The sequence below is a fragment of the Zootoca vivipara genome, chromosome 1 (genome assembly GCF_963506605.1).
Source record: "Zootoca vivipara chromosome 1, rZooViv1.1, whole genome shotgun sequence".
In the NCBI taxonomy this organism is placed as follows: domain Eukaryota; kingdom Metazoa; phylum Chordata; class Lepidosauria; order Squamata; family Lacertidae; genus Zootoca; species Zootoca vivipara.
In genome coordinates, this window is record NC_083276.1 from 128,538,784 (window position 1) to 128,555,055 (window position 16,272).

Sequence of the window (16,272 nt, forward strand, 5' to 3'; positions counted from 1 at the left end):
AGGCCAGGAAATAATTTTACAGTAAAGCATGGGCATACCACAGGAAAGCCAAAAGTTTTTAAACATGGCATGGAAAGAACACCCCCCCACACACACACACACACGAGACCCGCTCCCCGGCAACCCCCACAGCAAAGAGAAGGAAAATCAACGTACCTTTCCAGCAGTAGAAAATTGCAGGAAAAAGAAACTCCCAAACTCCAAATCTCTCTCTCTCCAACACCTCTTCACTCCACGCCTCTTGCAGCAACCCACAGAGGCATGGAAGCCAGGCGTGCCATTTTTCAAGCCTCCCAAACGCAAAGCATCATGGGAGAAGCATTTTTCAAAAAAAAAAATCGTAAGTAAAAGAAACCCCATCTAAAAATTCGTAAGTAGAAGAAACCCCATCTAAAAATTCATAAGTAGAAGAAACCCCATCTAAAACCCTTCCGTTCGTAAGTAGAAGAATTCGTAAGCGCGCGCGCCTGTTTTTTTTATTCATAAGTCAAATTTTTCGTAAGTAGGGTCGTTCGTAAGCCGAGGTACCACTGTAATCAATTGGGGGGGAATGTTTGGCAGAAGAAACAGAGGGAAGCATGGAGAGACAGAGACTGCAGAATATATATTTTTTTCTTATCTATGTCTTGAAACTGTTTTAAATTTCTCTTTGCTGAGGCTTTTGTTAGCAAAATGCATAACGACAATCAATCTGTTCCAGGTCTCTTTTCACTATCCTAAGGCAACGGTGTTGGTTCAGTCCACTGAAAATGTACATCAACTTACTTAATTCCAGGGGAAACAGCAATTTTCTGGGGGCAGTATCAACCTAGAAGCATTTGAGACCATTCTTGGAATTTATGTTCACTCTGACTACTTTTTTGTTTGTATGTTTGTTAATTATTTAAATTTCTTTACCGTCCTTCATCCAAGGATCACAAGGAGGTTTACAATATAAAAACACAAAATTACACAGCATAGTAACAAACAACAACTCCCCCAGTTTAAAAGGCCATAGATTGTTTAATTAGCCAAAGTGCTTTAACCTGGTGTTGAAAAATATGCAATGAAGGTACCAGAAAAGTCTCCCTGGAGAGAGCATTCCATTAGTGGGGAGCCACCACAGAAAAGGCCCATTCTTGTGTTCCTGCCTCAGATGATGATTGCAGGATCCAGGCACCAGTTGTTAAATTGCCATAGAACAAAATAAGATGACCCAAAGCTATGTGCTGTTGTAACTGCATGCAATACGAAAAGTTGTTTCTTTGTAAATCTGAGCTGCTTGAATGCTCACATTGATTCTGACACAAATTGGAGAATATTTTTAGCTTCCGTTTAGGCAGAAAACGCTCTGTTCTTTGACTAATTTGGAGGGAAGTAATTTTAAAAAGCATTAAAATAAAAAACCCTGAGGATCACGCACTGTGCTCTTTCCTGCTTTTTCGCATGTTCTTCATTTGCAGCTTATTTCTGCTTTTCCCCTACAGAAGGCAACTGCTTCCCAGAATGGGATGGTCTGATCTGCTGGCCCAGGGGGTCTGTGGGGGAAACATTAGCTGTCCCATGCCCTCCTTATATATATGACTTCAATCACAAAGGTACCAGCAACACACTTCACGTTGGATTTTATCTTACACAAAACCTAGCTGGGGAGAACCTTCTCATGGGAGTGCCTCTCCTCTCTTGCAGGCATGGCTTTCCGACGCTGTAGCTCAAATGGAACGTGGGTCTCTGTGCAAAGTTTGAACCAGACATGGTCTAATTATTCGGAATGCATTGACTTCCTGCAAGCAGAAAATAGCCCAGGAAAGGTACGTGCTCTTTCTCCAGCAAAGGAGCAGAGTTGAAAAGCTGCGGGTGCTTGAGTGTGTTTTAGTGCTGAGAGTGTTGGAGAACCTAACTGGCTTTTTATTACTAATTAATCCATACATTAGAAGGTGGGAAGAGCTCAGTCTATTTTAGTCTTAATTCTTGCAATGAGATTGCGCTATAAGGAGAGGGTGTGTACATCTTGATAACGATTAAATAATGTAAACTGTGCCAGAAACTGCCATGACTTGAGAAGCGTCACCTTTCAGTCGTTCTCCAGGACATGGCAAATCTCCAACACCACCGTGAGGGAGGAGACACTCAGAAGAAATGTTGGCCACCCCAAAGCAATGCATAGAAATTGTTTAGCATCATGCAACAGCCGTACGGATCGGGCCACACCGTCCCAGAATGGGTAGCACAATGGGGTTGCATGTACAATCCTGGCTTTACCTCCATGCAGAATAGGATTGTGTTGGTCTGTAAATGACAACAGTTGAGCTCCAGACTGGATTCTCTTAAAGGACATATTTTAGAACTTCTCAATTGTGCGCTGAAGGAGAAAAGAAATCCTGGAACATCTTCTGTTTCCCCCAGAAGGAATTCTTCGAACGCCTCTATGTCATGTATACCGTTGGGTATGCCATCTCGTTCTGCTCTCTGGCTGTGGCGATCTTCATCATGGGCTACTTCAGGCAAGTAAAACACACTTCTAGAATCTGTCTGTCCTCTCTTAAACCTTTTAGCCAGTCCTAAGATGACAGAATGTCTGTAATTCCTACGATGACTACCCCTCCCTTGCCACTCACATTCTCACAATGGCAAGTGGATAAATTTAGTAGCAGTATAAAATGGAGTGGCTTTCATGGGCTGAACACCTAAATCCAGTAAATATTATTGGGGAAACTGAACTTTGTACACAATTGTAAGTAACAAAGCCCAGGACTTTATATATGTATTACATTAAAAGCTGCCTCAGGAGTCTGAGATTTGAACCGAGAAAGGGCAGGGAGAAAAATGATTAATTCTTTCTCTGTTGGCTGCATCTATATTTATGATGGCAGATACACATCTAGAATCCCAGTGGGGGAAAGATAGTGGGGGACCTACCCTAATTTTGAGCAGAAAAACAAACAACCGGTGGAGAAAGGATTAAGTAGTTTCCACACGCAGCTGCTTCTCTACGTGGAAATGTTAGCACCCCAAGTTCTTTCTCAATTATTTGTTTTTTAAACTGTTTGAACCCCTTTTCACTCATTTGCATGCAATGTTTAGTTTGCCTCTCTCTTTGTTATGACACTTGAAGGGAACATAATACACTGGAGCTTTGTTTAACATGCAGCGACTCCTCCTTAAGGGCCTGTGCTTATATTACCACTGAAAGCATCCTATCACTGTCACGTTTTAGAATGCTTACCTGCGCAATTGGTAGACCATTGTAACTTGTTCAGGCAACATGCCCACCTGATATCCGCCGCCAGTGATGCTCTTGAAACAACTTTCCTTTTCTGACGCGGTAAATTCAAGAGCTTGTGTGCTGGGATACAGGACTGGGTCTGATCCAGCAGGGCTCTTCTTGAGTTCTTAAAGGTAAAGGTAAAGGGACCCCTGACCATTAGGTCCAGTCGTGACCGACTCTGGGGTTGCCGCGCTCATCTCGCATTATTGGCCGAGGGAGCCAGCGTACAGCTTCCAGGTCATGTGGCCAGCATGACAAAGCCGCTTCTGGGAAACCAGAGCAGCGCACGGAAACGCCGTTTACCTTCCCTATTTATCTACTTGCATTTTGACGTGCTTTCGAACTGCTAGGTTGGCAGGATCTTGAGTTCTTATGCTCCCTTTAATTAGGTTTTTTCCCCTTGCACACAGGAGACTTCACTGCACCAGGAATTATATACACCTGCATCTGTTTGTCTCTTTCATGCTCAGAGGTACCAGCATATTTATAAAAGACAGAGTAGTTCATGCTCATATTGGAGTCAAAGAGCTTGACTCGCTGCTCGTGGGTGACCTGCAAAATATCATAGCGGCTCCAGCCCCGGACAAGTCCCAGTACGTAAGTACTTCTCCCCTCCTCTTGCTAAAGTTCATCCATCATTAACTAACGGAATCACTGTTCGATATTCTCTCACACCCAATTTGCATCTGAGAATACTATCACGCAGCTGAAGCCAAAAGTGACCCAGCAGGCCGGGACTGTGAGTGAAATTCAGTGTAGTGCTTAGTGGAGCATGCCCAGTGTGACCTTTCCCCTCTCCTTCCCCTGTGGACCCTCTAAACCTGTTCTGGGGATTCCCCCAACCCTCCAGAGCAGATTTAGGGCACATGGGGACCTCATTCTGTTACATGAGCGGAACTCATCATATGCATGCAACACCTTTGTTGAGTCTCGCCCCATATGGTTAGTAGCAGGAAGCCATTCATATTTCCCGGGCATCCAAATCTACTGATTTCAGTGATGGTCCCTGAGCCTTCCTAGTTGCAGAAACTTCAGTGCTGGACTCCTGAAAGAGTTTCATTCCAGCTGGTTCAGAATGGGCCCAAGTCACCCATCTCCACAGGAGTCAGACAGTACATGCTGAAAAAGTAAATTTATATAAATACATTCCACACTTGGATCCTGGGTTCCTTCGCAATCCTGGGATATCAATTCAGTAAAACAATACTGAAAAGAATACAGTTCAGTAAAGAATACTGTCATTTGAGCCAATTTATTTGCAGTGTTGCTTCCCAGATTCAGCAGAACTGTGAAAAAATATCTTAGGAATAATTGTATAGTTTTCAGTGTGACCAGTCAATACCAGTTGATATTGTTGTTGTTGTTGTTGTTGTTATTTAAATTTCATCCCAAGATCACAGGGCAACACTGTGTATGTTGTGTTTTACAATATAAAAACACAAAAACGCACACCATAATAACAAACAAAAACCACCATCACTCCAGTTTTAAAGGCCTACCACAAATTAGGCAGCTGGGTTTACCGCATTTGGGTAAATTGCTAAGATCAGCACACCTGTAGTGCAATGGATGAGCCTCACGCTGGGAAAGCGATATTTGTGATTGTAGTATCTCCCCTGCTAGGTAAATCATTTATTTTATGTTGGCACTAGAAGACAAGAAAGGCTGATTCTGATACCAGACTGTGAGGGGTCTACTTAGACAACTGGGCCAAAGCAAACAAGATGAATTTTAACAAGGAGAAATGTAAAGTACTACACTTGGGCAAAAAATAATAATGAAAGGCACAAATACAGGATGGGAGACACCTGACTTGAGAGCAGTACATGTGAAAAGGATCTAGGAATCTTGGTAGACCACAAACTTGACATGAGTCAGCAGTGTGATGCAGCAGCTAAAAAAGCCAATGCAATTCTGGGCTGCATCAATAGGAGTATAGCATCTAGATCAAGGGAAGTAATAGTACCACTGTATTCTGCTCTGGTCAGACCTCACCTGGAGTACTGTGTCCAGTTCTGGGCACCACAGTTCAAGCTGGAACGTGTCCAGAGGAGGGCAGCCAAAATGGTCAAAGGCCTGGAAACGATGCCTTATGAGGAACGGCTTAGGGAGCTGGGTATGTTTAGCCTGGAGAAGAGAAAGTTAAGGGGTGATATGATAGCCATGTTCAAATATATAAAAGGATGTCATATAGAGGAGGGAGAAAGGTTGTTTTCTGCTGCTCCAGAGAAGCAGACACGGAGCAATGGATTCAAACTACAAGAAAGAAGATTCCACCTAAACATTAGGAAGAACTTCCTGACAGTAAGAGCTGTTCGGAAGTAGAATTTTCTACCAAGGAATGTGGTGGAGTCTCCTTCTTTGGAGGTCTTTAAGCAGAGACTTGACAGGCATATGTCAAGAATGCTTTGATGCTGTTTCCTGCTTGGCAGGGGGTTGGACTGGATGGCCCTTGTGGTCTCTTCCAACTCTATGATTCTACTTTAGCTGATGGAGCACAGAATTACAGACTAGGAACTAGGAAGTCGGACAATTGGCCCACCTAGTGCTGTATTTGTCTGCAATGACTGGAAGTGGTTCTCCAGGACTTCAGGTGAGGGTCTCTCCCATCCCTAATGCTGGAGATTGAACCTGAGATCTTCTGCATGCAAAATGGATGCTCTACCTCTGAGCTATGGCCTTTCCTTGAATACTGGAGTGAGCAGCAGTATTGGTGATAGAATAGAGAGAGAAGTTCTGATCCATTGACAGCATTCAGGGTGGTCCCTCAAAGGTCTTCCACATGAGCAAATGTCCACAGGGAGAGTCTAGGAAGCCCGGCCCTTTCTGCTGACCACCACCAATATGCTGTGTGTATAAAGACACATATGGCATGAACAGAAGCCCTTAATGAGTTGCAGCTCCCTGATGGGTCTGCTTGGGTATGTGAGGGAGCACACCCTCAATTCACAGCTTTTGCGTCGCTGCGCAGACACCGGTCGTGGCACTGGTGGGCAGCACAACAGCTGCAAAAGTGTCGACCTGGTGGAAGAGGCTGCTTTTAAGTAGCTGGCAGTAATTGTGTGGGTTTTTAAAGCACATAACAGACTCCCCTTATTTTCACAACCATTACATATGACTCACAATTTTAATACAGGATTGGAACAATTCTTTGTGCGGGGACGACAAAGAACAGTAAAACTTACTGAACAACGTTAGCTGCCATGAGTCGTAGCCTTGGCCTTGGCCTTGATGCCAAATTAGTAAGTCCGCTGAAACTGGAAGACTAGGATAAATATGCAAGTACTGTATGCTATTACGTTTAACTGCTTCCCTGACCGCCACAACTGTGCTGCTTTATTTTGAACCGATTGACAGGTCTGGTGCAAGATTACTGTGGTGATGTTTATTTACTTCTTGACGACCAACTACTACTGGATCTTGGTTGAAGGCCTCTATCTGCACAGCTTAATATTTGTGGCCTTCTTTTCGGATAGCCAGTACCTGTGGCGTTTCATCTTAACAGGCTGGGGTAAGGCACATTTGTCTCTCATTGAAGCATTGTCTTTCCATTTAAAGCTAGATTAGGGCTGTCCATTCTAACATTACCTCTTGGGCAATGCTTTTTATTTTTTATTTTAAATTATTTTTGCAAACCACAAAATCAGAAGGGGGTGGTTTACGTATTTTTCCAGTTTTGTGAGTTAGGTCCAAACTGACAGTGCGATGCTGAGGATGCTTACTGAAGAAGAAGCCCCACTCTGCTCTGTAGAACTTGTTCCCAGGTAAGCGTGCAAGGATTGCAGCCAAAATAACTTTCTTTTTTAATAGTAATTTTTATTGGTTTTATAATAAAATACAGAAAAGAAAAAAGAATAAAAAGCAGAGACATATTATACATATCCATCCACCTTCTCCCCCCCCCCCCCCACAGATCCCCTTCTGCCACAAGAGAATCCCGTGGAAGGTTGGGAGTCGAAAGCAGTCCATATTATAGATGGGTTTGTCCTCGCCTCCCCCCCCTGTCCCTAAGGCCTCCCCCTGCAACCAAGAGACCCCAGTGTAACAAGGCGGGATAAGGGTTGGCATCCCCCATCTAATTATTTATAGTCCCTTTAAATAAGATTCAAAAAAGATGAAATAAAATAAAAATAAAGATAAAAAAGAAAAACATATAGAAAAAAAATAAAGATAAAATGTCCAATTCAAGATTCTTAATTTATGAAACCTAATTTTTGTGACTTCCTCAAATCCCTTCTTCCTGGTTTTCATAATTTCCTAATAACAATTGCAGCGAATTCCTTACTCATGAATTCCATTATTATTCTTAAAAAAACCACCCCAACATTCCTCCTTCTTCCTGCCTCCTCCCCACAGGCCCCCTCCTGCCACTAGGTATACCCGTGCGAGGTGACAGTCCAAGGGAGTTCTATTTTACAGTTGAGTTTCCTTCTGCCCCCCTCCCCTAGAACCCCCCCCCTGCCACCAGAGGCTCCAGGCTGATAGGGAGAGGGATAGGCAGCTACCCACCCAACTGACTATCTAAACATACTATTTCAATTTAAGCTAATCTAAGATTTTTTTCCCCAGCCCTTCCTCTGCCACCACCCCAGAAATATCAAATAATTATTCACATTTCTAACCTCCTCCCCCCTGGAATCTTACCCCCAGTCGGATCAGCGTTTCCCATATCAAGCCAAGATATCACAACCATTTTTCAACCAGCCTAAATAGAATTTTATCAATTTTTTCAACCCACACCAGATCTAACCCATTTTAAAATCCCAGTCTTTGTCTTCCCCTCCCTCTGCTTCCCCAACCTCTCACTCTCCTCTCCTTGCTCACATACATTTTCCCTGTCCTCCCCATTTCCTTCAATAATCATTGTCCATAACTGGACATGCAGTTCCATTGTAATTAATTTCTTAATTGTTTTTTGAGAATTCTTCTCTTCCTGTTGAACATTTTCTTCCTCCTTCGTCTTGGTTTGTTGTACCTCATCCACTATGGTTAATTTCTCAATTGTTTTTTGAGAATTCTTCTCTTCATGTTGAACTTTTTCTTCTTCTTTTATCTTGATTTGATGTGCACCATCCAAATCTTGGTTTTTAAGATCACTTTCATTTGCAGAAGTATCATTTGAGTCCTGTCTCTGGTCCACCAAACTGGATAACAGAGAGCTAAATGGTTGTTGTCCCTTTAAGAGATCTTGCAGTATTTCCAAATAATCCAAAACAGTCTGCTGGAAGGCAGATAAAGCGGATGTTGACATTTTTCTTCCGTCACAAGCAGAATGGAGATTAGAAGACAAAAGACAATGGAATTTCCCTTCTCACAAACAGTAGCATCCATCTTGACTGTCCATTTTCATAGTCCAAACAGTTCACTTTCTTTAATTTTCCCAATAATATCATTCACCAATTTTACGCCTCATTTATTTTTGACAGCTGTCAAAATTATTTCACCTTTTTTTTTTTTTTGCTGAGCCTCATGAGGTGCCGGTCCCAGGGCTGAGATTAGGTTTTTCCCCAAAGTCTTTTCTTTAGGGTTTCAAAGTACAGTCATTTACTTATCGGCTTTGGAGCATTGTGACGCTTCTTAACTCCACAGTAGGAAGAGATCGACTCCCGTTTTTTTTAAACCTCTTCCTAATTTCAAATTATCTTTCAAGTCCAATTAGAGATTTCACTTACTTACGGTAGTCCGAATCTTTCTTTTGGTTGGGAAAATCCGCCGCTTGCTGGTTGAAGACTTGGGGCTTCGCTTCTAGGAGGTAACGATGTTGCCCAAGATGGCTCCCACGACTCCACTCCGCTGGCTCTCAGTCGCTTTACTAAGCTCCCGGGCAGCGGAGGAATCGCGTCCGGAGCTCCGCCGGGTGCAGCCAAAATAAGTTTCGCATAGGTCCTAGTAAAATTGGTATGGGTGATACCCAGCTTAACAGTTTTGCTAGTGCAAGGATAGCCATCTGTATGGATGCTTTAGCTGAGATTCCTGCATTGCAGGGGGTGGACTAGATGACTCACAGGGTCCCTTCCATCTCCACGATTCTATGATTCTAAGGAGTTCTAGCTGTGCACTGGAACTCCCCACCACTCCACTCCCTAAATTTGTTCTGGGGGAGTTCCCTCAACCCTCCAGAGCAGATTTACAGGACGTGCAGGACTGATGGTGCTATGACTTAAGTCACAATGATTTCAACAGGACTTAAGTGGAACGAACATGCAGTGCCATTGTATGCGCTGCACACTTACTCAGAAGTTCAATAGGATTTACTCCCATGTAATTAGGATTGCAGCCTTAGTCTAGATGCAAATTTATTCCATGAATATTCCACAAAAGAATGTCTCCCAAATGCTAAAACTTCTAATCTGACACAAAAGGAGCAAAACGTTAACAATATTTATTGTTCCAACGTAACACAAACTTTAGTGAGAAATCTTTGTCTTTTGCACTGCCTTGCAGTGTCAGAGTCATATACAATTTGTCATTTTTGCTATAATGGCACTGCCCAAATCTTTTTAAAAAAACCAACTTAAAAAATAATCAGACAGGAGACTTTATAACATATATCATGATCCAAATCTGATTTGTGATGGATCGCCCATCCTCCAGCAACTCCTTCTTCCTCATCTCATGTCCGGGATGGTCCACAACCTTGCAGAAAGGCTTTAGGGAGACAAGTGTCTGCAGGGGAGAGAAGACCGTGAACTTCGTTGAGTTAACTGTCTTAGGATTCAAGCCCACCTCTTCTGCGGCAACCCTCTGGTCTCTCATTGCGGTGTAAAATCCCTTTTGTGGACTTGCCACTGAAGACAAGAGGCTCACAGGATGGTATGCTGCCTCGCAGAAAAACACCTAGAGAAGACTGCCATGTCTAGGAGAACCCTAGACCTTTTCTTCCTTATGTTTAGTTCAGGACCATTCCGTCATTTGAGACCTTGGGTGCTGCCTGAAATGGTTCAGTCCAGATACATCTTTACCACCATCAAGTGAAAACGAGGAGTCTGTTGGTCTGTAGTTTGCTAGCAGCATCCGTGTCTCATAAAGGATTGTTTTGCCTGTCTGCCTTGTTCACTGTTATATCCATGCATCCACGCATGTTGCAATTTTCGCTTGTGCTTGAAGAGCTGTCTAGCTAATGAGACACTTGAGGCACGACACACCCACTCACTTCTCTGCTTGATGTGAGGGACGTTTCTGTGCACAACTTACACCCCAAGTGATTTACGTTAACAAGCTCCCATCATAACTAATGCTGCTACATTTTGTCAAGATAAAAGGCTAGGAGTTTTTAAAAAAATGATGTTAAGCAGGGACCGTGACCAACTGTAAGTTTTAATTCCTTTAAATGCGAAATGCCAAATTCACCTGGTTCTTTCACTGTTTGGGGAGGTGAGGTACATATAATAATGTGAAACTGGCTTGCACTGAATCAGACTGAATCAAAATAGTGTTTGAATCTAGCAGGATAGAGGTTTATTTGATCATCACATTCCTTGCTTCTGACTATTGCCTCTGCTTAATAGTTCTGAGAGACTCTGAAGCACTAACATAACCTGCTATTTCCTGTTCGACCAGAAGCAATAGATTGATTTCTATTTGCCTGGAGGCAGATTTCATTCAAGACAAATTTTAAACGCATTTCCCCCTCAAGCTTGCAGCTATTAAAGCCACAAAGTTCTGATTCAAGAGCTAAAAGATGGCAGCTTTTTTTCCTCTCAAGCTCTCTTTTAAGCCAATTTAATGTCAGCAGAAGATCTTCTTTTAAAATAAACACTATTATTATATTATTCTAGGCTGGTTATAAATACCTTACTAGGAAATTTGTCCTGTTGAAATAAATTGAACTTATTTCCAAGTAGACTACTAGGATCAAACCATGCACCAAACAATGTTCACTAGAACTCATTTAGGTATAGTTCATGTTGTCGCAAAATCTCATTGGTAGAGTTTAATTTGAAGGAGCTCTGATTATTATGTTGGGGGAGTTTCAATATTAGCTAATGGAATTATATCATAATAAAATCCTCATATAATCACAATCTTATAGATGCCAACAAAATATGTAGAAAATAATTGCTGGGGTGTGCATCCCAAAATGAATAAGCTTTGGACAAACTCACATTCATTTTGGGAATGTTTGAAGATAAAATAATATTGGAAAACCGTTCTGTGGTATATTTATCAAATTACAGGTTATGAAATTGCTCTGAATTCAGTAGGTGTGTTATTAAATCATCAAGTGCTAAGTGAGACTGATTTGGAAGAAGCGATAAATTTATTCAGTAGGCACTAAGGTGACAATTGCTCATTATTGGGGAAGAACACCTCTTCCTCCTTCAGTACCAGAGTGGTTTTATACAATAGCTATAATGATGCACAGGTACGGTACATATGTTACCTGTTCAGAGAGGACATACCATGCAAAATGGACCAAATTGCAGGTTCTTTCAACCAGGTGCTCAAAGAGTGGAAAGAGAAGTGCAAAAGTTTTGTTTCAAAGTAGGATATGGTTATATCTCTTAAGTTGGGTGGGTTTAGAGTCACCTGAAAAGGTGAGTTCTTCAAGCACTGCAGTAAACATGATGATGATGATGATGATGTTCATGTTAGGTCACATGCATTCTTCTCCTTTTTTGATAGCATTATATCTCTTCTTTTAAAGTAATAATTTTATAGCATTTTTGAATATGATATGTATGGGTTTTTATTGCCATATTTCTTGGATGTGGTTTTTTTTTATATAATCCATTGGATATAAACACTTTTCATGTATTTTTATGTTTTGTAAATAAAACATAGCCTTTTCCCCAAAACCTCTGTATGAAACCTCAATAGCCCTCTCACAGTTCATTAATTCTTAGCATCACGTAATCCAAAAATTTTTGTTACTCCAAAGTGCTTTGATCAGAATACCCAAAATATCTTAAGTGGGATGTATAAGACCAAAACTCATTTTATAGATCTAATTCAGATAGTATAAAATAGTGTACTTTAATCCGAATCATTCATCTGCACTAGAGCAGGTGTCATGGGTCAGGAAGCTGGCTTCTTTAAATAAACCATAGTTAAAACTGACCGTAGTTTAGGGTTTGCTTCATTGACTACGCAAAAGCATTTGACTGTGTCGACCACAGCAAACTATGGCAAGTTCTTAAAGAAATGGGAGTGCCTGATCACCTCATCTGTCTCCTGAGAAATCTCTATGTGGGACAAGAAACTACAGCTAGAACTGGATATGGAATAACTGATGGGTTCAAAATTGGGAAAGGAGTACGACAAGGCTGTATATTGTCTCCCTGCTTATTTAACTTATATGCAGAATTCATCATGCGAAAGGCTAGACTGGATGAATCCCAAGCCGGAATTAAGATTGCCGGAAGAAATATCAACAACCTCAGATATGCTGATGACACAACCTTGATGGCAGAAAGTGAGGAGGAATTAAAGAACCTTTTAATGAGGGTGAAAGAGGAGAGCACAAAATATGGTCTGAAGCTCAACATCAAAAAAATCTAAGATCATGGCCACTGGTCCCATCACCTCCTGGCAAATAGAAGGGGAAGAAATGGAGGCAGTGAGAGATTTTACTTTCTTGGGTTCCATGATCACTACAGATGGTGACAGCAGTCGTGAAATTAAAAGACGCCTGTTTCTTGGGAGAAAAGCAATGACAAACCTAGACAGCATCTTAAAAAGCAGAGACATCACCTTGCCGACAAAGGTCCGTATAGTTAAAGCTATGATTTTCCCAGTAGTGATGTATGGAAGTGAGAGCTGGACCATAAAGAAGGCTTATCGTTGAAGAGTTGATGCTTTTGAATTATGGTGCTGGAGGAGACTCTTGAGAGTCCCATGGACTGCAAGAAGATCAAACCTATCCATTTTTAAGGAAATCAGCCCTCAGTGTTCACTGGAAGGACAGATCCTGAAGCTGAGGCTCCCATACTTTGGCCACCTCATGAGAAGAGAAGACTCCCTGGAAAAGACCCTGATGTTGGGAAAGATGGAGGGCACAAGGAGAAGGGGACGACAGAGGACGAGATGGTTGGACAGTGTTCTCGAAGCTACCAACATGAGTCTGACCAAACTGCGGGAGGCAGTGGAAGACAGGAGTGCCTGGTGTGCTCTGGTCCATGGGGTCACGAAGAGTCGGAAACGACTAAACAACAATAAACTGGTTAATTGAAATTGAAAATGAGAACTTAGTGGAGGAGGAGATGGGATAGGAAGTAGGTGAGATTCAGGCTAGCAGCAATTTGTCATCAGCACACTGAAGGGTTTATTTTGCTTGCTGTGGATAATGACCTTTCAGATGTTCTGCTTTGTTCATGGGAAAAGGGCACTCGCTGCTTTTTTTGTGCCTGCTCTTTCTAAACGCTTCAGTTAATATCCTCTGAGTGAACAGAAAGGCATTATAAATTATTCTCTTGCTCCTCAAGAGGAATCTGTTCTAACAGTTGGCAATGAATTTTTCATATTTGTAGGGTTTCCAGCTGTTTTTGTCGTGGCCTGGGGAATAGTCCGAGCAACTGTGGCAGATGCAAGGTAAGGGAACACAGTGAAGAGTTTACTTGATCTTTCCTTTTTTTTTATTGAAGGATGATTGACACATTCAAGTTCTGCATATATTTTTAGTATACACTGACACAGAACCAAAGGTAGCTGTTTGATCTGCATTTCACCCTTCTGAGACTGCTAATGGAAAATATGCTAAAGGTCCCTGTTTAGACCAGGCTTTCCACATTGACTCCATTTGTAAAAGTTTTAAACAGACAAGTATTTTGTAATGTTATTTATTTCATGCAATTTATTCACTGCTTGATTGTAAAAGAGAGAGAGAGAGAAAGAAAAAGAAAAAGAAAACCATCGAAGCGGTTTGCAAGAATGACTGGGGCAACTCAGTCAGATGAATGGTATATAAATGACAAAATTATTATTATTACATATATGTATGTTCTATTGTAAACTGTCCATATTTGATGTTGGCTCATGTATCACTGTGGACCACCCTGGAATCATTTGGAAAACTACGTAATTGCTATCTTTTTGTGTTAATTTTGATCCCTTCGAAAACCAAATTTGCAGGCAGCTATGGAGAACAATTTATAGTAATTTTAATAAATGTTGTTTTCATGCTGTTTTTTTAATAGAAGTGTGGCCCATTTTTAAAATTTAATTCTTCCCCTGTTCTATTCTGAACATTGAAAAGGGAAGGGGCTCCTGACGGTTGTGTCGAAGAGAACTTTGGGCAGGCTTGCCTTGCCTTTCAAGACACAGAGGCTGAAATTCCCTCTTCTGTTAAGGATGCAAAAGCCCTCGCCTCTTTTGCACCTGGAACACCCTATTTAAATGTCACAGCAATATCGATATACGTTTGTCTCATTTGGAGCGGTGAGATATGTTTTACTTATTGCAAACCTGTTTCTTTCCAACCCCTTAGACAGATCTTTGAGCAATGGTGCTTTCTGAATGCACTTGGCTTGAGTTGCCTCGACTGGGGGCTTATCCAAACTTCCTCTTCCCTGGCTCCTTTCCCCTTGGGAAAACTGCTCTTTGGTGAGGTTTCCATGGATTGCTGTTTGTTCCAATTTAGCACCAAAGAGCGGGGTTTCCCGGGGAAAGCAGCGGGGCAAAGGCAAACTTCCTCAAACCCCTCCTTTCTAGGCGTGAGTGGAAGCGTAGAGCCCTTAAGCATGCTGGCAATATTTTATACTGGGGAAAATTATCCCAGCCACACACTCCTTGCCCCCACTTCCCCTCAACAGCCGCTTATTGCTGACACTCCATTTTCTTATTTACCACCACCACCCACTTGGCATGTGGGGAAAACTTGTGGCTCCTGAACCCGCTGAAGACCACACAAAAAGAGGGCAAGCATATCTTCCTACCTGGGTCAGGAGCCACAAAGGCAGTTCTTTGTTTGCCATTATATTCAGCAAGATGGTTATCAAAGGTGCAATCCAGCCAGAGTTAAGCATTATGAAATTCCATCTTACTTCATTTATATCCCTCTTTTCTCTGCTGTGTGACTCAATATTCTGTACCTTGAGGATTCTTGAGCATGCTCCTGCCAAGGACTGATCACACCCAGAGCTACGTAGTGTCAGAAAGACTGTTGCATCGTCAGCGCCACTGCTGATCCCGCACTTTTCAGCGGGAGACTTGGCAGGTATGGGGGGAGGAGCGAAGAAAGCTGCTGCCAAGAGGGCAGGAAAGGTGGGCTTCTGCTTTGCAACCTGCCCCTTGTAGAGGAAGGAGGACGAGGATAGCGAGGGGCCTCTCTCTAATTTGCTTCCATGAAGCACACAAAAGTGGAGCGGAGTGTGGAGCGCAAGCCGCCTCCTTCCACCCTCCCTCTCCCTCCCCTTGCCTGCTTGGGCTGCCTGTCCACCCACCGGGCACCCACAGTGCCAAGGCACCCAGGGACCCCCAAGGATGATGCCTACGTTCTCCAATAAGTGGGGGTGAGCATTGTGCACACTGTCTGCACAGGGCAGCACCTTCCCGTTTCACCTCCGGCATTGGATCATGCCCCTGTTAAATGTTTTCTTGCAGAGTATCAATGCGTCCTGGGGAAGGAAATTATTAGAATGTAAGAATACATTATGAGCAAGAGTACTCTTTTAGCAGTAATAATAGTTATCCTCGCTATTACAGTGCCCCAAAGGTACCACTGGAAACAGAACTATGCTAGAAAAGCATAACCTTATACAAAATTATTAATCAGACAGCTTCCCTAATGAGCAATTACTAACTACTGTAGTAGATGTGATGTGTCCTCAATTTCTTCTTCATTACCTGAAGAAACTGTTGCATTTCCTTGCTGAGCCTCTCTCTCTCTCTCTCTCTCTCTCTCTCTCTCTCTCTCTCTCTCTCTGGTTTCTCTTCAGATCATATAAATCTGTCGCTTCTTTCACTGGTGTTTTAATTGCTGAGGTTTAAACTAAGTGCTGTTTGCTTAAAAATAAATGTTCCAGGCTTTTAAATTTCTCTGAAATGTTCAGCTACTCCCCCTCAACTCCCTCACCTGTGCACCTGTG

General features: G+C 42.4%; 1 protein-coding gene across 1 annotated transcript in view; it reads left to right on the forward strand.

Moving 5' to 3' along the window:
- The window catches only part of PTH2R (parathyroid hormone 2 receptor), a 48,612-nt gene that overhangs the window by 12,974 nt on the left and 19,366 nt on the right, over positions 1-16,272 (forward strand). The window contains exons 4-9 of the mRNA XM_035115245.2: positions 1,467-1,577; positions 1,669-1,790; positions 2,386-2,483; positions 3,658-3,844; positions 6,605-6,758; positions 13,717-13,777. Coding sequence (XP_034971136.2) covers positions 1,467-1,577; positions 1,669-1,790; positions 2,386-2,483; positions 3,658-3,844; positions 6,605-6,758; positions 13,717-13,777 — 733 coding nt within the window. The remainder of the gene's footprint in view (positions 1-1,466; positions 1,578-1,668; positions 1,791-2,385; positions 2,484-3,657; positions 3,845-6,604; positions 6,759-13,716; positions 13,778-16,272) is intronic.